At 37.9% G+C, this 23,838-nt stretch overlaps 2 protein-coding genes across 2 annotated transcripts; both read right to left on the bottom strand.

Annotated features, from left to right (window-relative positions):
• Window positions 1–956: 956 nt before the first annotated feature.
• On the bottom strand, window positions 957–9,675 carry LOC310933126 (interferon-induced very large GTPase 1-like; the record flags this gene model as incomplete). The annotated part of the gene is made up of 3 exons (XM_083896548.1): window positions 957–5,848; window positions 8,950–9,449; window positions 9,576–9,675. The coding sequence occupies 3 exons, from the start codon at window positions 9,673–9,675 to the stop codon at window positions 1,154–1,156; spliced, it is 5,295 nt and encodes a 1,764-aa protein (XP_083752674.1). The 3' UTR covers window positions 957–1,153.
• Window positions 9,676–14,238: 4,563 nt separating this feature from the next.
• Window positions 14,239–20,216, bottom strand: LOC310933125 (interferon-induced very large GTPase 1-like). Its single transcript, XM_083896547.1, has 2 exons — window positions 20,086–20,216; window positions 14,239–19,682 (listed from the first exon to the last, which is right to left on the bottom strand). The coding sequence occupies exon 2, from the start codon at window positions 19,671–19,673 to the stop codon at window positions 14,976–14,978; it is 4,698 nt and encodes a 1,565-aa protein (XP_083752673.1). The 5' UTR covers window positions 19,674–19,682; window positions 20,086–20,216; the 3' UTR covers window positions 14,239–14,975.
• Between the last annotated feature and the right edge of the window lie 3,622 nt (window positions 20,217–23,838).

The raw sequence follows: 23,838 nt of genomic DNA, 5'->3' as shown, positions 1-23,838 counted from the left end.
GAAGTCATATATACCAGACTTTAAAAAGTCATCCATCACGTAATGAATGTTTCCCTGAAGTCGCTGGTCTGTACTTAAATCAAATGAATCAAGAAACCTTACATATTTAAGTTTTTTATAATCTCTAAAGAGTGTTAATTACCAGGACTGCACAAACACAGCTCTTTCTTCACATCAAGACAAAAATGTAGATGACATGCCCTTTTGCTTTATTTGAAAAAACACATTATATCAAAAAAGTGTAATAAACAGTGATATATGGAGGGCCTATAGTCCATGTGATGTCAGATTAAATACTTTGATGAATAATCAAAAATCATACATAAACCTTGACTTACTTATATAATACATATATAGTACATGGGGTAATATTTACCTCATGGAAAGCAAACAAGCAAACAAAAAAGTCCACATATTTAATTTCATTTAATTTTGAGCCAAATAACAAAACAACAAACTGGATGTGAACAGATAAAAATATTCCATGTTCCATAAAACTTGCTCCAGCTTCTCCCTCGACCTTCATATGGAAGATAAAGTGGTAGAAAATGGAGAGATGGATGTTTGACAAAGCATATTAAACAATAACATGACCAGAACAATGGATTACTTTTCATTTACATCATAAACTGAAAATCAAACCACAATAAAAATAAAATCGAAACAAAAACGGTCATATTAAGGTTACAATAAAAGAATAATAAGTCATCCATTCATTTCAAATGACTGACAAATGTCAATCAACATCTATTTTCTCACTTCAAAAATGATTTATTGTGTCGAGGTACATATGTCTGTACAACAACAAAAAAACCAGCAACCTTACAACCGCAAAAGGCTAAAATTATAAAAGAAAAAATTAAAGTTTTTATGTCCATGTCATAAATCAATTAATATTTCTTTATAGAGCAAAAAAAAAACAAAAAAAAAATAAAATAATTGCTCTTCTGGTCTTTTTCCTTTAAGTTTTGAGTTAAGAAGATCTTTACATTTTCATGAAACTGCCCTCATTTCTATCTCCATAGTAACCTGTGACTCATTTTCAAATTTCATTTGTGTAAATTCATTAGACATTTTTGGGGGAGTTTGTGTCATGAAAATGATTCAAAAACACAACAGTACGATGAGCAGAGCTGCATTTCTCTGTGGCTCCTCACAATCTGATCATTTCATCCAGACTTTTTATAGCTTCTTCTTTTGAGATTTTTCCCCAGTCTTTAGGAATTTCTCCATCGCCCTGAAATTTTAATTTGTAATGTTCTTCTAGTTGCTTTCGATATTTCCATACAAACCATTTCCAGTATGGCAGTTCAGACACATCAGGGGTAATGTTCCAACTAGCAAACTTTGGGCCAGCAGTTCGGTACTGTTTATAAGGAATGTACTTTTCTGAATCATGATGGTAAAAGCTTCCATTACTGGCAACGTCTGTTGTGCAGAAATCAACTGACATCTCCTCTGTGCCTCTGTAATGCCAACCCTTTACTGCACCAGATCGATGGAAAGGTACACTGTGGTCATTAGGGCTGTGGTCTTTCAGGGTGTTGGTGCAAACAGCTGCACAGAAAGGACACTCTTCCCAGCAACAATTGCACAACTGCTCAATGAGGATTTCCTCAGGCTTCTGTCTGCATTCCTTCATTTCATCCAATGGGAGTTTGTTTGTTTCTTCAATGATGGATTTAAATCCTGTCTCTGTTTCTTCCTTCAGAAAGTCAAAGTTGGTAATGTCACTGAAGTTTTCTGAAGAAATATCACCAATGGTCAGTTCCTCTTTTAGCAAACTGGAAAATTCCTTCAGCCACATGTCTGTGCTTCCTTTCTGGGTTTTGACATTTTCCGATGCAGTAAATAAAGCTTGATTTACCGCTTTTTTGATGTCTTCAGCATTTTTTTCCCTTACATCCATTGCTCTGTCTTTATGATCTGTGAAGATATATTTCTTCACTTGCTCTTCTATATAAGACTCTACTTGTCTTCTTGGCTGACAAATGTACTTAATGTAATCTTTGAATCTGCCTTTCTCTGCCAGTGACTTCAACACATGTTTTTCCAAGACTAACCGGTTCCCACTGAATGCTGGGAAATTACATTTCATCTCACCAGCAAGATCAATGGCAGTCTTAGTAAAGACTGCCTGAGCAGTAGAAGACCTAAGTTTTTCACAGATCACTTTTCCAAGCACAACAGCAGAGGAGTTTCCTTTGTAGAAGCTTTTAAAAATATCGTAATACTGTGTTTTCTTGCCCTCAAGGTAAGCGATGGCATCATTGTTGATCTTGAATTTCTTGTGAGACCCTGAAAGCCAAAGTGTTGCTCTGTCAAACACATACAGTAAGAGGTCAACTTTAAACTCCTTCTTTGCAGTGCATTTCAGCTTTGCTTCAAGTTGTGGTACTTCTTGTAGAACATTGTTGGCCACTTCTTGCAAGTAAGTTGATTGGTAACCTCTTGTGGCTACTGGTTTAGTCTTAATAATGTCAATGGACTGTTGTTCAACTCTGGCAATGAAGGATCTGATGGGTTGAGGGTCATGATAGAAGAAGTTCTTTACCTTTCCAGTCAATTTCTTTAGTGTGATGTAATCAGAATAATTCCCACACTCTGGTAATTCTTTATGTCTGCCACAGCTTTTGGAGTCACGTATGAAAGACCATTCAATGCCAAGGTCAGTCAAGACTTTGTCCTGTTCTTCTTCAAAGTTGATGTCTTCAATAGGTTTTGTACCTGCAGTCAGTTCGTCCACCCAGTCTTTCCAAACATGGTCAAACTGCTTTTTTAATTCCTTTTCATCTCGTCCCTTGTCTTTTAACTGATGAGCGAGTTCTTTGCTCTTCTGCAGAAGCTTGTTCTCAAACCCTGTCTTCTCATCATTTACCTTCTTACATGCTTTCTTCTGTAGGATAACTTCATCCAATTTTCTTTTTGTTTCCTTTACCAGTTTCTCATGAAAATCTTTGATTTTGCTTTCAAATCGTCCTCGCCACTGAACCAATATTTCTTTGTCTTTGTCGTGATCAAAATACTTTTGCATTTCTTCTTTAGTTTCTTCATAGGTTTTGCTCATTTTTTCATAAAGATGAGTGAGCTCAACTTTGTCAGTATTTCCATTTTCAATGCAGTTATACTGCTGGTTTTCAATGGTCAACATGTTGCTCCTCAGGTCCCAGGTCCATTTCCCAAACTTGACCTCAAGATTTCTGTACACTGCAATTTCATATGTGTTTTTGAAATTGAAAACAAAGTTTTCTTGCAGAAGGGCATTCCAAAGGTCCTGGATGTTGGTTTTAAACTGTGACAGAGTAATCCCAGCAGAATCTTTAGCTTTAGAGAGGATCATGTTCCTTAGCTCCTGGACACTCTCACAATAACCTGGATTTGGAGGAGCCATAGGTGGACTTCCCTCCCATAGTTGGGCAAGGTATTTCACATCCTTTTCAACATCAAATGCAATGACATCACTGAAATATTCCACATCACACACCTCCTCTTTGGCAGCAAGTTGGGCCATCTGGTCCAGTTTGTCTTGCAGACGTCTCTTTCCATCCATGGTTTTCTCTGCAGCTGTAATATCTGTAATATTCTGGTGAACAAACATGCAGCTTGGAGAAAGATTAACTTTCTTCATCCTCATGAAGGCCTGTACAACAATCTGCAGAACATCTTGCATCTCAGCTGGATTCTCACCAAAGATGTTGATCAATGTCATGTTTCCCAGACCAACAACAAATGTTGCCAGTTCATTGTCACGATGAAGAGTGGTATTGCCCAACTCAAGAGCACGTAGTCCTTCAGTGTCCACCACAAGAATGTAGTCAAACTTGAACTCCTGCTTGACCTCCTCAGACACTTTAACCAGCTGCATGAAGGCTCCCTTGGTGCACCTGCCAGCACTCACTGCAAACTCTAACCCAAACATGGCATTTAGCAATGTTGATTTTCCACTGCTTTGTATTCCCAAAACTGAAAGAACGAAAACTCTCTGATCACCTAGTTTTTTGATGACCTCATCTAAAAGACTAGAGATCCATGTCATAGGGACATTACCTGCATCACCATCCATGAGCTCCATTGGGTGTCCTGATATCATCAGCTCTGCAGCAAGCTCAGGGTACTTAGACCAGTCTGCATCTCTGCATTCTTGTTTCTTCTGAGATTTATGGGCTTCAAAGATCTGCCCCATTTCTCTAAAGATGTGCTCCAAGCCAAACGTTGCTGACTGGAGTTGTGTTGATATTTGTTCAAGCTCAGTTTGTTTGCTTTTTAAAGATTTGTCATGTTTCTTTTTCAGAGCCAAGACCTCAGACCACTTTTTATCATAGGTTTGCAGAATTACAGACAGATCAACATGGTCATCAAGGAAGATCTGAGTCCATTTCATGAAATACTCTCTCTCAGTTGATGACAGAGAAGAAAGATGACCAGTAAACAGCTTCATCAGCTCACTACAGGATATTTTGCACTGATCTTGGCGTATTTTGTTCAGTTCATTTTCCTTTTTAGATTTCTCAATCTCAATCTGTCCTGTCAGCTGGTACAGCTCTTTACTTATTCTGCTCCACTCATGCCACAATTGGCCTTGACAAGGGAGGAATTTACTTTTGATTTCTGTGGGATCCTGTATCTTCTCAAGCAAATTCATCATTTCCAATGCAGCAGATTTCCCTTTTTGGCAGACTGTGTCATCTTCATCCACTCTGATTCCAGGGACCTCTGCCATACTTTCAAGCTGGAAGGATGTATGTGACCCATGCAAAATGTCTCCAATGATTGTTTTCAGTTCTTTACAAATATCTGAATGACTTCTGTCTTTTATACCTATTTTGTATCTGCCCTGTTTCTTCTGATCTTTACCACCGTCAGTATCAGTAATGAGAATAATGAGAGGCTTTTGACGTTTACAGAGAGCCTCGATTACTCTCCAACTTTTGTGACCCTTTTCCAGAGTTGGTACAAGAACAACATTAACTGAAGATTTTTCAATAAGTATGTCACGCTGTTTCTCAAACAACAGAGCATCACCGTGGAGATTACAGAAGGCAACACAGTCATTGAAGGCATCGTTGCATCCAGCTGGGCAATACCAGGCAATCTCTGCCATGCCATCCACCAAGTGGCGAGTTTTGTTGTTTCCTTCAAGGTGTCTGTGAAAGAAAGTGTTGTGACGGTTGTTGATCAACGTGTTCATCAGCTGAGATTTTGACACTGTTGGTGAATCCAGTCGCAAAAATGACACCATGGGTGTCTCAGCTTTGCAGATGGGCATGCTCTTCGTTATTGTGCTGTCAGTTTGTTTTGTATCAGTTGTCTTCCAGCTTTTTGTTATTTTTCTGAATGTCCAAAGAGGACACTCGATATCCATTGTGACTGGGTCAGGAACAAGCAAAGGTAAAGCATACTGACATTGTGATAGTTTTGATACAATGTTCTGCTTAAGGAAGCTGTCTGAACAGTGAAATACTGCCATTTGAACGTCCATTGGATGCAAATGAGTGTCTTTTGTTTGTTGTTCAGTGTCTTCAACTTTGTGCAAGAAAGCTGTCCATCTGTCGTCTACTTCAGCACTATCACACTTTGAATCGCTCACCTTGAGAATCTCTTGTTTAACAGGAATATATCTGGCTCTGTAGTCTAACATGAGAAGCTTGTGAAGAAAGGTATTTGTTAAATCTTTCTCTGAAGTGACATGGTACTTTTTCATAGCTGGACCAATTTTGAGAAAATCATCTGAAGTCAACTTCTGTTTGTCTTGAAGATCAAGTCTGAGCAGTGTTTCAGTTACTCTTTGGTGTTGATTTTCTTTGTCGATATCTTCAGAAATCCTCCCAGAATTTTGTATTTTTCCGACCTAAAAATGGGTTAGGGTAAAACTTCAATATTGTGGTCAAACCTTCCAATTAAATGTAAGTTCGGTCTCACTTTAGATCAGGGAACACATATTCACCATTAACTAGGTGCTTACAACCATATATTACGAACATTAAAACATGTATTAACACCTTATTCTATATAACCTTATTCTACCTCTTACGACATGAAACACCAAGTTTTTTCCTACATACAGTAAGTATTATTTATTACAAAAGTGCTTGATATTTATTGATAAAGAGCTAGTATGCTACTTACATGTATATTAGTAAGCACCTAGTAAATGGTGAATATGTGTTCCCTAATCTGAAGTGTTACCGTAAATTCTTAAGGTTATGTGAATGATGATTCAGTTGATTAATTACTTGCTAATTAACTGTGGCTGAATTACTCAAATTTAGTTACAGGAGATAAGATAAGATAATATAGTCTTTATTAGTCCCACAGTGGGGAAATTTACAGTGTCACAGCAAAGACAGTAAAGATAAAGATAATAATAAACATGCATTTCCAAGAAATTACAATATAAAGATATTAACACTAAGATTATAAAAAATATAAAAAGTTAAGTTAATGATGAGTCATTTGTGTGTGTTTGCACCAGAATCATAACATTTTACCTTTTAATACTCTACGACTAATTTAAAGTAAAGCAGGAACAAAGACAGTGGTTGTTTTTACTATTCACACATTTGTATATAATCTGCATCATCTCATGATTCATCAATAGTATCTCAATCTGTAAACTGCAACCAAAAGCATGAAAAACATTTAAGTTATACAGGAAATGAAAACTCATAATCTCTTCTTCAGTTTCTTACCTTGTCCTTGTTTTCTTGTGTAACCTCATCTGCAGAACCTACAGTGAAATTAGGATTTTCATGAGAAGAGCTGGAGCACAAATAAGCAGAAATATTTGCATATAACGATTCTACAGAGATAAAATATTTTATTCAGGTGCTTTTAAGTTGAATTCAAAGATTTGAATTGATGAACATGTATTTTCCGGTGAAGTGTATTAGACACTTTAACACAGCAAATATGTAACTATAAGTCTGTGGGTTCACATACTCTGTAAACTCTGGTTTACAATGCCCTGCAATTAAGTTTTAAGACGGATGTCTGTAGATTTTGTCTGAGCATTGACTGCTCAGATGGATCATCAGTTGACCATTGTGGGAAATAAATAGTTTTCCTGTTCCCGTGGAGGGTTTTAGTGTAAGGCTTACTGTATGTTGTTAAAGATAACAATTAACCAAAAGTCAAGCTGTGAACAAATGATGGGATTGTAAAAGCAGGGGTCGGCATGAGGGGCACAGGATGACATGTGTGGGTCATAAAGAAAGTGTGTTGTCCTGTTGTAACTTGCTTTGATGTGACTGTATATATGTTTGAGCTCTCTGAAGCAACGGCAGAGAACATTTAGACCAGCTTTGGTGACAGTTTCTCTCCTTCATGCATGAAGTAAAGACACGATTTAACCAACACCGATGACTCCAATGAAATTTCTTTCACACCATAAAGTGGATGTTTAGGTTAGGCGTTGGTCCTGGCATTTGTCCTTTGATGTGCTCCCTCGGGGAGACTGGAGGTTGAATGACTAACCAAGAGCATAGGATGATGTAGGAGAAGCAGGTAACCTTTATTAAGTGTGGTTTTGCTCAGGTGAAGTTAGAGCTTTTTGGGAATCTGGCTCACTTGACTTGTAACAGAATAAAGATCTCTTTGTTTGGTGAAAAGTCTTGTGTCACGCAGTCTCATTCTACATCATCATCTCATCACCTGGTGTTCTGAAGAAGAAGGAAGCCTGACAAAAAACGACACCGGGCAGCAAAGTTGTGTCAGGATTCTATTTTTGTATGCTTGTTCTTTTTGTTGTTGCTCTTCTCTGTTTCCTCTTGTGTGTGACAGAGGGTGAGGCTGGCTGTCACTGTGGCAGCTGACAACACTCACCTGGTTCCCATTACTCATCAACCGCAGTATAAAAGTTTGGTCATCACTCCACTACTCAGCCTGTCATTCTGTCTTCTAGATCAAGTGTTTATCAGTATACTCAAGCTTTCTCTTCTGTCAATTTTGCCCCTTTGGTTTTTCCAGGCTGCTCTGCCACAGATTCAGCTTTTTGTTTTCTTTGAGTCTTGTCTTCTGTGAGTCAGTCAGCCCCCAGTGACCTCCTCCTTCTCCTCCTCTTGCCTTTCATTTTTGCTACAATAAACTCCAGTGATTTGTTTAATCTCTGCTTTAACTGCAAAACCTAACAAGTTATCTGAGGAGTTTGATTTCCCCCCGGGGAGGAACAAAGTCATTCAATTCAATTCAAATTAGTGACAATCCAATCCAAATATGTATCTGAAGTAATGTGAAAATAAAATCTTGTTTTTCTTATTTGTTGCAGATGGTATTTCAGATATAAATTCAGACTGACCTTTTGCCACTGTGCTGTCATCATTCTTTGAGTGATCACTGGGTTCATTCAGCAGGTCACTCTGAGAAACTGAACTCTTCCCCTCATCTTCTGCAGGACAACCTGGAAATAAATAAATAAATAGCATCACAAAAAACTCCTCTCTGTCAAAAATTCTTTATACATACACATACTGAGTAAGTCATTTGTGTATATTGGGTATTTAATAAGTATTTACAGTATTACCATTATAATTATGCAGGACAGTCATTATTTAATACTAATAATAATAATAATGATGTATTTGAGGAAGATTTTTGTTATTATAGATTTCCCCTTGGAGTATTTTTGCATTAATTAAATTCTATAGTAATGAAATTGCATTGTGTTTTTTAAAGTGCCAGATGTTGTAGCTGAAATGATTGATCCCCTGTACATACTTTGTAATTTGTGACCCTTTGGACCAATCCATTAAATATTTTGGGTATCCCTGTATGAGCACCACATGCTTACATGGTGGTGGACTGTCAGCTATATTGTTGCTGATGTGTGGGTCCAACAATTCAAAACATGAAAATCTCACCTGTCTGATTTTGCTGAAACTCTGAGGAATCCGTCCTTTCTTCTGTGTTTGATTCCACATGTTGTTTTTGCTCATCATTTTCATCCAGTGTCACTCTGCTGCTGCAGTATGGGCTCTTTTCAGAGACCAGGACATCTATTTTCTCCAGCAGTGATGTTATTTCATCTACATCTGTCATACTTTTTGTGCATGTGTGGTACCTTTTTTCATCAACACCTGCGTTGGCTTTCAAATCTGTCAGTGCACTTTCACTCTCTGCATCTGCATCATGAGTCACAACTGTCATTAAATAAGAAAGTGACTCTTTCCCAAAAGCCTTTTCCAACCACTGCACTCCTGAACTATGTTGGCTGCTGTCCAGACTGTTTGCTAATATCAGGAGAAAAACATGAACTCCCTGATTTAGCAGGAGGTTCTCAGTGTTTTTCTGACCAAGCATGTTGATCACAGAGATGTGTCGACCACACAGATCATACAGGTTGGCTGACAGATGCTGCATATGTGTCTGCTCATCGTTGGCAAGCAAGATATTTTTCGGTCCAATCTCAACAGAATTTGTGTCACCAATTAACACAAGAGTAAACTCTGGATTCACTGGGGGGGAAAAGAATGGCACCATGTTATAAATATGTCAAACAACACTCTAATAGTTGTAGAGTTTAATAATGGAACATAACAATATCAGTTTATGAATGTTTGAATTGCAACTGTAAGAATTACCTTTGTCAACCTTCAAAGATGAAGTTATAGTTTTGATTTCAGTCTCTCCTCCTCCTCCTCCTCCTCCTCTTGCTGTGATGTCATGAGTCTCCGCCTCCATCTCAATGACTCTTCATCTTAACAATCATATCACAAAGCCAGAAATTCAGTTTGATGGCGTTTCTGTCAGACTAACAATGTTAGTTTTCTAAATGTACTGAGACTGATCGTATTCACCACAGACTAATCAGTGACTGGTTTTGTTGTGGCAGATCCATTTGTTTTAGAGTTTTTCAAACCCTAAAGCCACAGAGAATAACCAAACCTACAGATATTCACAGCCACAGCCTGAAAACCAGTCACCACTTTTACTATTGTGCTCACCAATTAACACAAGAGTAAACTCTGGATTCACTGGGGGAAAAAAGAATAGCAACATGTTAGAAATATGTCAAACAACATTCTAAGAGTTTCATAATGGAACATAAATACTAAACATATCAGTTTATGAATGTTTGAATTGCAATTGTAAGAATTACCTTTGTCAACCTTCAAAGATGAAGTTATAGGTTTGATTTCAGTCTCTCCTCCTCCTCGCCTTCCTCCTCCTCCTCCTCTTGCTGTGATGTCATGAGTCTCCGCCTCCATCTCAATGACTCTTCATCTTAACAATCATATCACAAAGCCACTCAGACAAATAAAATACATGCAACAGATGTAACCATTGAAACAGCTTTAGATTCATTACCTATGATCTAATGGTACAGCCCTTGATTGTTTACAGCTCTTGTCTTAACACAGTTGTTCATGACAATGGTCAGCAGGTGGAGCTACCACATCAGTTGTTCATCCCTATGTCAATGGGTTAAGACACAACAGGCCAAGTCAATCTCATAATGTATACTCAACTAAAATATAAACGCACAAACTTGAAATGGTGAACAAAAATAGAATGTCATGACATTTGCTCAGATTCATGATGCATTTGTTTATGGAATGATTTGTTTTGCTCAAACCCAGTAGTCCAGAGTCACTTGGCCACTCCTATTGACGGTAATCTCAGATTGAGTATTTCAACTCACGAGAGTCATGGAGCATGGCAGAGTGGTGGTCAATATGCGTGACCACAGTACACAAACACTCCTTATGGTCCAGTCAATAAAATGCACACCAAAATGTGGACTTTTGTCAGTTGTCAATATGCCAGTGAGACTGTTGGTCTGCACGACAGGCGGATATCAGCGCAGACAGTCAGGAACCACCTGCGGGAGGTGAACGTCCGAGCACTTCGACCACACCAGGGTCAACAGCCCAGCAGGAATTGATCCTAACGCTCGCAAATTAAAGCCACTTTATTGATAAAGCTGTACTGTTATTTTTTGGATAGTTACTCTGTTTTGTCACATAACAATAACTACAACTTTTTCTTTGTGCGTTTATATTTTTGTTGAGTGTAGTTCTAACATCATCAAATGTATATTAATATATCATAACTTTATACACACAAAATGGATTTCTTCATTCTCTTGTTGGTGTTGTCTGATTCCTCTCCGTAACAGGTTCTTCTATTATTTCTGTCTATTATCTGGGGTCAGTCCAACTTTGAGAAATTCAGTTTGATGCCGTTTCAGTCAGATTAACAATGTTTTACCTGTTAGTTTTCTAAATGTACTGAGACTGATCGTATTCACCACAGACTAATCAGTGACTGGTTTTGTTGTGGCAGATCCGTTTGTTTTTGAGTTTTTCAAACCCTAAAGCCACAGAGAATAACCAAACCTACAGATATTCACAGATCACAGCCACAGCCTTAAAACCAGTCACCACTTTTACTATTGTGGCTGGTGGACATATAAAATATTTCAAATTATAATCCAGAGTCAGAAAAGAGGCAGGCTCAGCTAGAAATCAGACAAGATCTCAATATGAAATATTTACAAAGATATTTGAACAAAAACTACAGAATAGTTGCACAAACTCACCTTTGTTTTTTTTTCCTGAACTCTCACAGGTCTGGCTGATTTATCAAAACACTTCCTGGTACAATTCTTTTTATAGACAGACAGAGAACAATTTACATGCCTTCGATGGGTGTAAAGAGCTTCTTAAAATTCTGCACCCAAATTGTCACAGTGGTAACAAAAGAACAGGTGGAAACAAAAGGTGACAGTGAAACTGAACTGCCCTGCATGTGATTTCCCCGAAGTCACAAAAGCACTACATATGATTTCCTTGAAATCACATGTTCAAGTCAACTAATATATTTCATTACTACGCATTCACTTCACTGCATATGTTACAGTGTTCAGGGTATGCCTATAGGAAGTCCTCTAGTCAAAGCAGACTAAAATGTAAGTGAGAAATGTATGTGGTCAGCAATGACCCCGGACTGTTGAGAAACTGAGGTTATACATCAAGCAAGAATGGGAAAGAATTCCACCTTCAAACTCAACAGTAAATGTGTTCAGTTCCAAAACACTTATTGAGAGTTGTTAAAAGGAAAGGTGACTACACACAGTGGTAAAAAGCTTTGGAATGTGTTACAGGCATTACATTTAAGTGTTTTACAAAGAGGTGTTCAGAGAGGTCATTTTATAGTATAGAGTCCCTTTTTATTCTGTAAATTGGACACTCTAAATTGACCATAGGTGTGGCTGTGAGAGTGGATGGTTGTTTGTCTCTATATGTGTCCGTGTGATGGCGTGGCGAACTGTCCAAGGTGTACCCCTCCTATCAGCCTATGTCAGCTGGGATTGACGCCAGCGCTCCCTGTGACCCTCATGTGGGCGATAAAGCGGTAGAAGATGGATGGATGGACCCCATGCCTTCTTGGTGACCCTACAGCCAGGCAGGTTCACGCAGGAGGAGAAGGACACCCTGGAGTGGATGAAGGCTACGTTTGGACATGAAGTGGTCAGGTTTACCACGGTGCTGTTCACCTGGGGAGATCTTCTGCTGGGCAAAGACATCAGGGATTTCCTGGAGGAGAACCACGAGCTGGTGGAGTTTGTCAGCAGCTGCCAGGGAGGGTTTCATGTCTTTGACAACAGCAAACAGGACAAAGCAACAGCGAGCACTAAACAGGTTGTGGAGCTACTGGAGAAAGTTGACAAAATAGTGGCTGACAATGGAGGTGATTGCTATGTTCTTACGTGCAGTCAGTACTGCAGGACTTGGAACTGACTTTGACGTCTATAGGTGTGCAGCCAGCCAGGTTTTATTAGGAGAAGAAGAAGGAGAGTTGGTGAATTGTGTGGGCCAGATCATTTTCAATTCTCACAGGGCCTGACTTCCATCTCCTCTTGATTGGGAGTCATTTCCTCTGTCGTCTGCACACGGATCAAGCCCTAGGATTGAAACCCAGCTACAGTCTTTTGGCTTTGCCAAAGGAGAACATGATCTGATTCAGCCTTTTATTTGATACGTTTCAATTTAAGTCCCCAATTCTGAACTTAAACTCCTATTTTTTAACCCTATTTTAATTCATTTCATTTATTTATTTGGAATTGTATTGCTAATATAGGATTGCAAATTAATCATAACCTCATATTTTTCAAGGCTTCTCACTGGACAATGTTAATTCCCATTCCCATTCACAACTCTGTGTCCTCCTATCATTATAAATATCAAATTACTGTCATTTTCACCACTTTTTATATGCATGTAAACACACACTAATTTAAAGGCATTATGTGTAAATATGTTAAACTGAGGCCATTAACATTTAAAACAGGTACTTTAATCCAAAACCAAAATCCAGTTAATAGTGTCAGTTGCGAGGAAGATTTTTCAGAGCACAGAAACAAAGGAGCTGCACTTCTACACGCTGTAATATAGCTTATCATCATATGTGTCCTACAGTCTATTTTACTTTAATAAACTATTATTGGTCTGGCAAAGATTGAAAATGAAAATGTGTCTGGAGCAGCAGCATGGTCAGAGCGGCACAAAATGATCACATGATCAAAGACATGACGTCAGAGACAGACTGTAAAAACATTATATATGTTAACTATATATTATATATGTTAATATATGCTAATCCTGTCCAAGAGAAAATGATACACATCTGCATCTGAAGTTGACTTTTTCTATACTTTTACATTTTTCATACTTTCAAACTTTTAAAAACATCACCATTAAGTACAGTAAACACAATCAAATCAGAACACAATCAGAGGCTTGCAAGATTAATTCTTTTTTTTAAAAATGTATTTATTATTGTTTTTCTCAAACACAAAACACATAGATTGAGTCTACAAATGTCCATCCATTATAAACCAGAAGTCATATATACCAGACTTTAAAAAGTCATCCATCACTTAATGAATGTTTCCCTGAAGTCGCTGGTCTGTACTTAAATCAAATAAATCAAGAAACCTTACATATTTAAGTTTTTTATAATCTCTAAAGAGTGTTAATTACCAGGACTGCACAAACACAGCTCTTTCTTCACATCAAGACAAAAATATAGATGACATGCCCTTTTGCTTTATTTGAAAAAACACATTATATCAAAAAAGTGTAATAAACAGTGATATATGGAGGGCCTATAGTCCATGTGATGTCAGATTAAATACTTTGATGAATAAGCAAAAATCATACATAAACCTTGACTTACTTATATGATACATGGGGTAATATTTACCTCATGGAAAGCAAACAAGCAAACAAAAAAGTCCACATATTTAATTTCATTTAATTTTGAGCCAAATAACAAAACAACAAAACTGGATGTGAACAGATAAAAATATTCCATGTTCCATAAAACTTGCTCCAGCTTCTCCCTCGACCTTCATATGGAAGATAAAGTGGTAGAAAATGGAGAGATGGATGTTTGACAAAGCATATTAAACAATAACATGACCAGAACAATGGATTACTTTTCATTTACATCATAAACTGAAAATCAAACCACAATAAAAATAAAATCTAAACAAAAACGGGCATATTAAGGTTACAATAAAAGAATAATAAGTCATCCATTCATTTCAAATGACTGACAAATGTCAATCAACATCTATTTTCTCACTTCAAAAATGATTTATTGTGTCGAGGTACATATGTCTGTAGAACAAACATTTAAAAAACAGCAACCTTACAACCGCAAAAGGCTAAAATTATAAAAGAAAAAATTCAAGTTTTTATGTCCATGTCATAAATCAATTAATATTTCTTTATATAGCAAAAAACAAACAAAAAAAAAATAAAATAATTGCTCTTCTGGTCTTTTTCCTTTAAGTTTTGAGTTAAGAAGATCTTTACATTTTCATGAAACTGCCCTCATTTCTATCACCATAGTAACCTGTGTTTCATTTCATTTGTGTAAATTCATTAGACATTTTTGGGGGAGTTTGTGTCATGAAAATGATTCAAAAACACAACAGTACTATGAGCAGAGCTGCATTTCTCTGTGGCTCCTCACAATCTGATCATTTCATCCAGACTTTTTATAGCTTCTTCTTTTGAGATTTTTCCCCAGTCTTTAGGAATTTCTCCCAGGCCCTGAAATTGTAATTTGTAATGTTCTTCTAGTTGTTTTTGATATTGCCATACAAACCATTTCCAGTATGGCAGTTCAGACACATCAGGGGTAATGTTCCAACTAGCAAACTCTGGGCCAGCAGTTCGGTACTGTTTGAAAGGAATTGACTTTTCTGAGTCACCATCAGGGTTAAAGCTTCCATTACTGGCAACGTTTGTTGTGCAGAAATCAACTGACATCTCCTCTGTGCCTCTGTAATGCCAACCCTTTACTGCACCAGATCGATGGAAAGGTACACTGTGTTCATTAGGGGTGTGGTCTTTCAGGCTGTTGGTGCAAACAGCTTCACAGAAAGGACACTTTTCCCAGCAACAATTGCACAACTGATCAATGAGGATTTCCTCAGGCTTCTGTCTGCATTCCTTCATTTCATCCAATGGAAGTTTGTTTGTTTCTTCGATGATGGATTTAAATCCTGTCTCTGTTTCCTCCTTCAGAAAGTCAAATTTGGTGATGTCACTGAAGTTTTCTGAAGAAATATCACCAATGGTCAGTTCCTCTTTTAGCAAACTGGAAAATTCCTTCAGCCACATGTCTGTGCTTCCTTTCTGTGTTTTGACATTTTCTGATGCAGTAAATAAAGCTTGATTTACTGCTTTTTTGATGTCTTCAGCATTTTTTTCCCGTACATCCATTGCTCTGTTTTTATGATCTGTGAAGATATATTTCTTCACTTGCTCTTCTATATAAGACTCTACTTGTCTTCTTGGCTGATGAATGTACTTAATGTAATCTTCGAATCTGCCTTTCTCTGCCAGTGACTTCAACACATGTTTTTCCAAGACTAACCGGTTCCCACTGAATGCTGGGAAATTACATTTCATCTCACCAGCAAGATCAATGGCAGTCTTAGTAAAGACTGCCTGAGCAGTAGAAGACCTAAGTTTTTCACAGATCACTTTTCCAAGCACAACAGCAGAGGAGTGTCCTTTGTAGAAGCTTTTAAAAATATCGTAATACTGTGTTTTCTTGCCCTCAAGGTAAGCGATGGCATCATTGTTGATCTTGAATTTCTTGTGAGACTCTGAAAGCCAAAGTGTTGCTCTGTCAAACACATACAGTAAGAGATCAACTTTAAACTCCTTCTTTGCAGTGCATTTCAGCTTTGCTTCAAGTTTTGGTACTTCTTGTAGAACATTGTTGGCCACTTCTTGCAAGTAAGTTGATTGGTAACCTCTTGTGGCTACTGGTTTAGTCTTAATATTATCAATGGACTGTTGTTCAACTCTGGCAATGAAGGATCTGATGGGTTGAGGGTCATGACAGAAGAAGTTCTTTACCTTTCCAGTCAATTTCTTTAGTGTGATGTAATCAGAATAATTCCCACACACTGGTAATTCTTTATGTCTACCACAGCTTTTGGAGTCACGTATGAAAGACCATTCAATGCCAAGGTCAGTCAAGACTTTGTCCTGTTCTTCTTCAAAGTTGATGTCTTCAATAGGTTTTGTATCTGCAGTCAGTTCGTCCACCCAGTCTTTCCAAACATGGTCAAACTGCATTTTTAATTCCTTTTCATCTTGTCCCTTGTCTTTTAACTGATGAGCGAGTTCTTTGCTCTTCTGCAGAAGCTTGTTCTCAAACCCTGTCTTCTCATCATTTACCTTCTCACGTGCTTTCTTCTGTTGGATAACTTCATCCAATTTTCTTTTTGTTTCCTTTACCAGTTCCTCATGAAAATCTTTGATTTTGCTTTCAAATCGTCCTCGCCACTGAACCAATATTTCTTTGTCTTTTTCATGATCAAAATACTTTTGCATTTCTTCTTCAGTTTCTTCATAGGTTTTTCTCATTTTTTCATAAAGATGAGTGAGCTCAACTTTGTCAGTATTTCCATTTTCAATGCAGTTATACTGCTGGTTTTCAATGGTCAACATGTTGCTCCTCAGGTCCCAGGTCCATTTCCCAAACTGGACCTCAAGTTTTCTGTACACTGCAATTTCATATGTGTTTTTGAAATTGAAAACAAAGTTTTCTTGCAGAAGGGCATTCCAAAGGTCCTGGATGTTGGTTTTAAACTGTGACAGAGTAATCCCAGCAGAATCTTTAGCTTTAGAGAGGATCATGTTCCTTAGCTCCTGGACACTCTCACAATAACCTGGATTTGGAGGAGCCATAGGTGGACTTCCCTCCCATAGTTGGGCAAGGTATTTCACATCCTTTTTAACATCAAATGCAATGACATCACTGAAATATTCCACATCACACACCTCCTCTTTGGCAGCAAGTTGGGCCATCTGGTCCAGTTTGTCTAGCAGACGTCTCTTTCCATCCATGGTTTTCTCCACAGCTGTAATATCTGTAATATTCTGGTGAACAAACATGCAGCTTGGAGAAAGATTAACTTTCTTCATCCTCATGAAGGCCTGTACAACAATCTGCAGAACATCTTGCATCTCAGCTGGATTCTCACCAAAGATGTTGATCAATGTCATGTTTCCCAGACCAACAACAAATGTTGCCAGTTCATTGTCACGGTGAAGAGTGGTATTGCCCAACTCAAGAGCACGTAGTCCTTCAGTGTCCACCACAAGAATGTAGTCAAACTTGAACTCCTGCTTGACCTCCTCAGACACTTTAACCAGCTGCATGAAGGCTCCCTTGGTGCACCTGCCAGCACTCACTGCAAACTCTAACCCAAACATGGCATTCAGCAATGTTGATTTTCCACTACTTTGTATTCCCAAAACTGAAAGAACGAAAACTCTCTGATCACCTAGTTTTTTGATGACCTCATCTAAAAGACTAGAGATCCATGTCATAGGGACATTACCTGCATCACCATCCATGAGCTCCATTGGGTGTCCTGATATCATCCGCTCTGCAGCAAGCTCAGGGTACTTAGACCAGTCTGCATCTCTGCATTCTTGTTTCTTCTGAGATTTATGGGCTTCATAGATCTGTCCCATTTCTCTAAAGATGTGCTCCAAGCCAAACGTTGCTGACTGGAGTTGTGTTGATATTTGTTCAAGCTCAGTTTGTTTGCTTTTTAAAGATTTGTCATGTTTCTTTTTCAGAGCCAAGACCTCAGACCACTTTTTATCATAGGTTTGCAGAATTACAGACAGATCAACATGGTCATCAAGGAAGATCTGAGTCCATTTCATGAAATACTCTCTCTCAGTTGATGACAGAGAAGAAAGATGACCAGTAAACAGCTTCATCAGCTCACTACAGGATATTTTGCACTGATCTTGGCGTATTTTGTTCAGTTCATTTTCCTTTTTAGATTTCTCAATCTCAATCTGTCCTGTCAGCTGGTACAGCTCTTTACTTATTCTGCTCCACTCATGCCACAATTGGCCTTGACAAGGGAGGAATTTACTTTTGATTTCTGTGGGATCCTGTATCTTCTCAAGCAAATTCATCATTTCCAATGCAGCAGATTTCCCTTTTTGGCAGACTGTGTCATCTTCATCCACTCTGATTCCAGGGACCTCTGCCATACTTTCAAGCTGGAAGGATGTATGTGACCCATGCAAAATGTCTCCAATGATTGTTTTCAGTTCTTTACAAATATCTGAATGACTTCTGTCTTTTATACCTATTTTGTATCTGCCCTGTTTCTTCTGATCTTTACCACCGTCAGTATCAGTAATGAGAATAATGAGAGGCTTTTGACGTTTACAGAGAGCCTCGATTACTCTCCAACTTTTGTGACCCTTTTCCAGAGTTGGTACAAGAACAACATTAACTGAAGATTTTTTAATAAGTATGTCACGCTGTTTCTCAAACAACAGAGCATCACCGTGGAGATTACAGAAGGCAACACAGTCATTGAAGGCATCGTTGCATCCAGCTGGGCAATACCAGGCAATCTCTGCCATGCCATCCACCAAGTGGCGAGTTTTGTTGTTTCCTTCAAGGTGTCTGTGAAAGAAAGTGTCGTGACGGTTGTTGATCAACGTGTTCATCAGCTGAGATTTTGACACTGTTGGTGAATCCAGTCGCAAAAATGACACCATGGGTGTCTCAGCTTTGCAGATGGGCATGCTCTTCGTTATTGTGCTGTCAGTTTGTTTTGTATCAGTTGTCTTCCAGGTTTTTGTTATTTTTCTGAATGTCCAAAGAGGACACTCGATATCCATTGTGACTGGGTCAGGAACAAGCAAAGGTAAAGCATACTGACATTGTGATAGTTTTGATACAATGTTCTGCTTAAGGAAGCTGTCTGAACAGTGAAATACTGCCATTTGAATGTCCATTGGATGCAAATGAGTGTCTTTTGTTTGTTCAGTGTCTTCACCTGTGCTCAAAAAGTCATCTATATCATCCATGTCCTCTACTTCAGCACTATCACACTTTGAATCGCTCACCTTGAGAATCTCTTGTTTAACAGGAATATATCTGGCTCTGTAGTCTAACATGAGAAGCTTGTGAAGAAAGGTATTTGTTAAATCTTTCTCTGAAGTGACATGTTGCTTTTTCATAGCTGGACCAATTTTGAGAAAATCATCTGTAGACAACTTCTGTTGATGTTTGTCTTGAAGATCAAGTCTGAGCAGTGTTTCAGTTACTCTTTGGTGTTGATTTTCCTTATCGATGTCTTCAGAAATCTTCACAGAATTTGGCATTTGTCCGACCTAAAAATTAAGTTAAGTTCTTAAGATTATGTGATTAAGAAATCAGGAAATACCTAATCATTTGCTAATTACCTGTGGCTGAATAACTTAAATTTAGTTATAGGAGATAATGATAAGTAAGTAATAAGTAATCAGTGTGTGTTTGCACCAGAATCATAACATTTTACCTTTTACTACTCTATGACTAATTTATAGGTAAAGCAGGAACAAAGACAGTGGTTGTTTTTTTTTCTTTTACTATTGATACGTTTTTACAAAATAATCTGCATCACCTCATGATTCATCAATAGTATCTCGATCTGTTCTTCTCTTTCTGATCATTTGTAAAGTGCATCCAAAAGCATGAAAAACATTCATGTTACATAGGAAATGAAAACTCATAATCTCTTCTTCAGTTTCTTACCTTGTCCTTGTTTTCTTGTGTAACCTCATCTGCAGAACCTACAGTGAAATTAAGATTTTCATTAGAAGAGCTGGAGCACACATAAGCAGAAATATTTTTATTTTTATACAAGTTGTCTGAGGAGTTTGATTTTGAAACCAAATTAGTGACAATCCAATCAAAATATCTATCTGAAGTAAAGTGAAAATAAAATCTATAAATTCAGACTGACCTGTTGTTACTGTGCTGTCATCATTCTTTGAGTGCTCAACATCACCAGGTTCGTTCAGCAGGTCACTCTGAGAAAACAGATGATTTTGGCTTTAGTGGTTATTTATTAAAACAGGAAACATCTATCTTAAAAGGTAAAATCACCTGTGGACTAATGACCTTCACTTTGACGTTAGATGAACTCTTCCCCTCAACGTCTGCAGGACAACCTGGAAATAAATAAATAAATACATTAAATAATAAATAAGTACATATAAATACATTCATGAATAAATAAGTAAATAAATACATAAATAAATGAATGAATAAATAAATAAATAAATAAATAAATAGCATGTAGAGGCTAAGCCAAATACTTGAAGTCTCTCGGGGGTTGCTAGACAAGCACCTGCCTGACGCGCTTAACTTTATCCACTTTGTACTTGTGTACGGAAATAAAACAGTCTTCATGGCTTATATTTCGGTATATTTATTGCAGCTCACCGTGATAATCCATTTATCCACTGTTCACATTTGTTCACTTGTATTCATTCACATTATACCACGAGTCCACGACAGCAACAACGCGCAGCGCAGCAAAGTTAAGTGGAGCGAAGCAAAGCGGTCAAAAAACTGTGTGCTCCCCTTCGTCCAGCAACACCAGTTACCTGAACAGCAGTTCCCACCGATATTACATGACCCACAGTTACCTCATTATGCCACCTAGTGGCCATAAAAAGCTAAACTGAGAAGAGGCCAAATGGCTCCTACATAGCACAACAAAAAACTCCTCTCTGTCAAAGATTGTTTTTATACACACACATACTGGGTAAATCATTTGAGTATATTGGGTATCAAATACAGTATTACCATTATCATTTTGCAGGACAGTCATTATACTATAATACTAACAATAATAACAATTTGTATTTGAGGAAGCTTTTTTGTAATTATAGATTTAAATTATTTAAATGAAATTCTACAGTAATGAAATTGCATTGTGTTTTTTAAAGTGCCAGATGTCATAGTATAAATTATTGATCCCCTGTACATACTTTGTAATTTCAAGCTCTGCCATTTACATAAAATTGCGCCCCTTTGGACCGATCCAATAAATATTTTTGGGTATCCCTGTATGAGCACCACATGCTTACATGGTGGTGGACTGTCAGCTATATTGTTGCTGATGTGTGGGTCCCACAATTCAAAACATAAAAATCTCACCTGTCTGATTTTGCTGAAACTCTGAGGAATCCGTCCTTTCTTCTGTGTTTGATTCCACATGTTGTTTTTGCTCATCATTTTCATCCAGTGTCACTCTGCTGCTGCAGTATGGGCTCTTTTCAGAGACCAGGACATCTATCTTTTTCAGCAGTGCTGTTATTTCATCTACATCTGTCATACTTTTTGTGCATGTGTGGTACCTTTTTTCATCAACACCTGTGTTGGCTTTCAAATCTGTCAGTGCACTTTCACTCTCTGCATCTGCATCATGAGTCACAACTGTCATTAAATAAGAAAGTGACTCTTTCCCAAAAGCCTTTTCCAACCACTGCACTCCTGAACTATGTTGGCTGCTGTCCAGACTGTTTGCTAATATCAGGAGAAAAACATGAACTCCCTGATTTAGCAGGAGGTTCTCAGTGTTTTTCTGACCAAGCATGTTGATCACAGAGATGTGTCGACCACACAGATCATACAGGTTTGCTGACAGATGCTGCATATGTGTCTGCTCATCGTTGGCAAGCAAGATATTTTTTGGTCCAATCTCAACAGAATTTGTGTCACCAATTAACACAAGAGTAAACTCTGGATTCACTGGGGAGGAAAGAATGGCACCATGTTAGAAATATTTCAAACAACATTCTAAGAGTTTAATAATGGAACATAAATACTAAACATATCAGTTTATGAATGTTTGAATTGCAACTGTAAGAATTACCTTTGACAACCTCCAAAGATGAAGTTATAGTTTTGATTTTAGTCTCTCCTCCTCCTCGCCTTCCTCCTCCTCCTCCTCTTGCTGTGATGTCATGAGTCTCCGCCTCCATCTCAGTGACTCTTCATCTTAACAATCATATCACAAAGACACTCAGACAAATAAAATACATGCAACAGATGTAACCATTGAAACAGCTTTAGATTCATTACCTATGATCTAATGCTACAGACCTTGATTGTTTACAGCTCTTGTCTTAACACAGTTGTTCATGACAATGGTCAGCAGGTGGAGCTACCACATCAGTTGTTCATCCCTATGTCAATGGGTTAAGACACAACAGGCCAAGTCAATCTCATAATGTATACTCAACTAAAATATAAACGCACAAACTTGAAATGGTGAACAAAAATAGAATGTCATGACATTTGCTCAGATTCATGATGCATTTGTTTATGGAATGATTTGTTTTGCTCAAACCCAGTAGTCCAGAGTCACTTGGCCACTCCTATTGACGGTAATATCAGATTGAGTATTTCAACTCACGAGAGTCATGGAGCATGGCAGAGTGGTGGTCAATATGCGTGACCACAGTACACAAACACTCCTTATGGTCCAGTCAATAAAAGGGCACACCAAAATGTGGACTTTTGTCAGTTGTCAATATGCCAGTGAGACTGTTGGTCTGCACGACAGGCGGATTTCAGCGCAGACAGTCAGGAACCACCTGCGGGAGGTGAATGTCCGAGCACTTCGACCACACCAGGGTCAACAGCCCAGCAGGAATTGATCCTAACGCTCGCAAATTAAAGCCACTTTATTGATAAAGTTGTACTGTTATTTTTGGATAGTTACTCTGTTTTGTCACATAACAATAACTACAAGTTTTTCTTTGTGCGTTTATATTTTTGTTGAGTGTAGCTCTAACCATCAAATGTATATTAATATATCATAACTTTATACACCCAAAATGGATTTCTTCATTCTCTTGTTGGTGTTGTCTGATTCTTCTCCGTAACAGGTTCTTCTATTATTTCTGTCTATTATCTGGGGTCAGTCCAACTTTGAGAAATTCAGTTTGATGCCGTTTCAGTCAGATTAACAATGTTTTACCTGTTAGTTTTCTAAATGTACTGAGACTGATCGTATTCACCACAGACTAATCAGTGACTGGTTTTGTTGTGGCAGATCCATTTGTTTTTGAGTTTTTCAAACCCTAAAGCCACAGAGAATAACCAAACCTACAGATATTCACAGATCACAGCCACAGCCTTAAAACCAGTCACCACTTTTACTATTGTGGCTGGTGGACATATAAAATATTTCAAATTATAATCCAGAGTCAGAAAAGAGGCAGGCTCAGCTAGAAATCAGACAAGATCTCAATATGAAATATTTACAAAGATATTTGAACAAAAACTACAGAATAGTTGCACAAACTCACCTTTGTTTTTTTTTCCTGAACTCTCACAGGTCTGGCTGATTTATCACAAACACTTCCTGGTACAATTCTTTTTATAGACAGACAGAGAACAATTTACATGCCTTCGATGGGTGTAAAGAGCTTCTGAAAATTCTGCACCCAAATTGTCACAGTGGTAACAAAAGAACAGGTGGAAACAAAA

Source organism: Microchirus variegatus (assembly GCF_963457635.1).
Source record: "Microchirus variegatus genome assembly, chromosome: 10".
In the NCBI taxonomy this organism is placed as follows: domain Eukaryota; kingdom Metazoa; phylum Chordata; class Actinopteri; order Pleuronectiformes; family Soleidae; genus Microchirus; species Microchirus variegatus.
The sequence above is the reverse complement of the archived record's forward strand: the minus strand, read 5'-3'. Positions and strand labels throughout refer to the sequence as shown.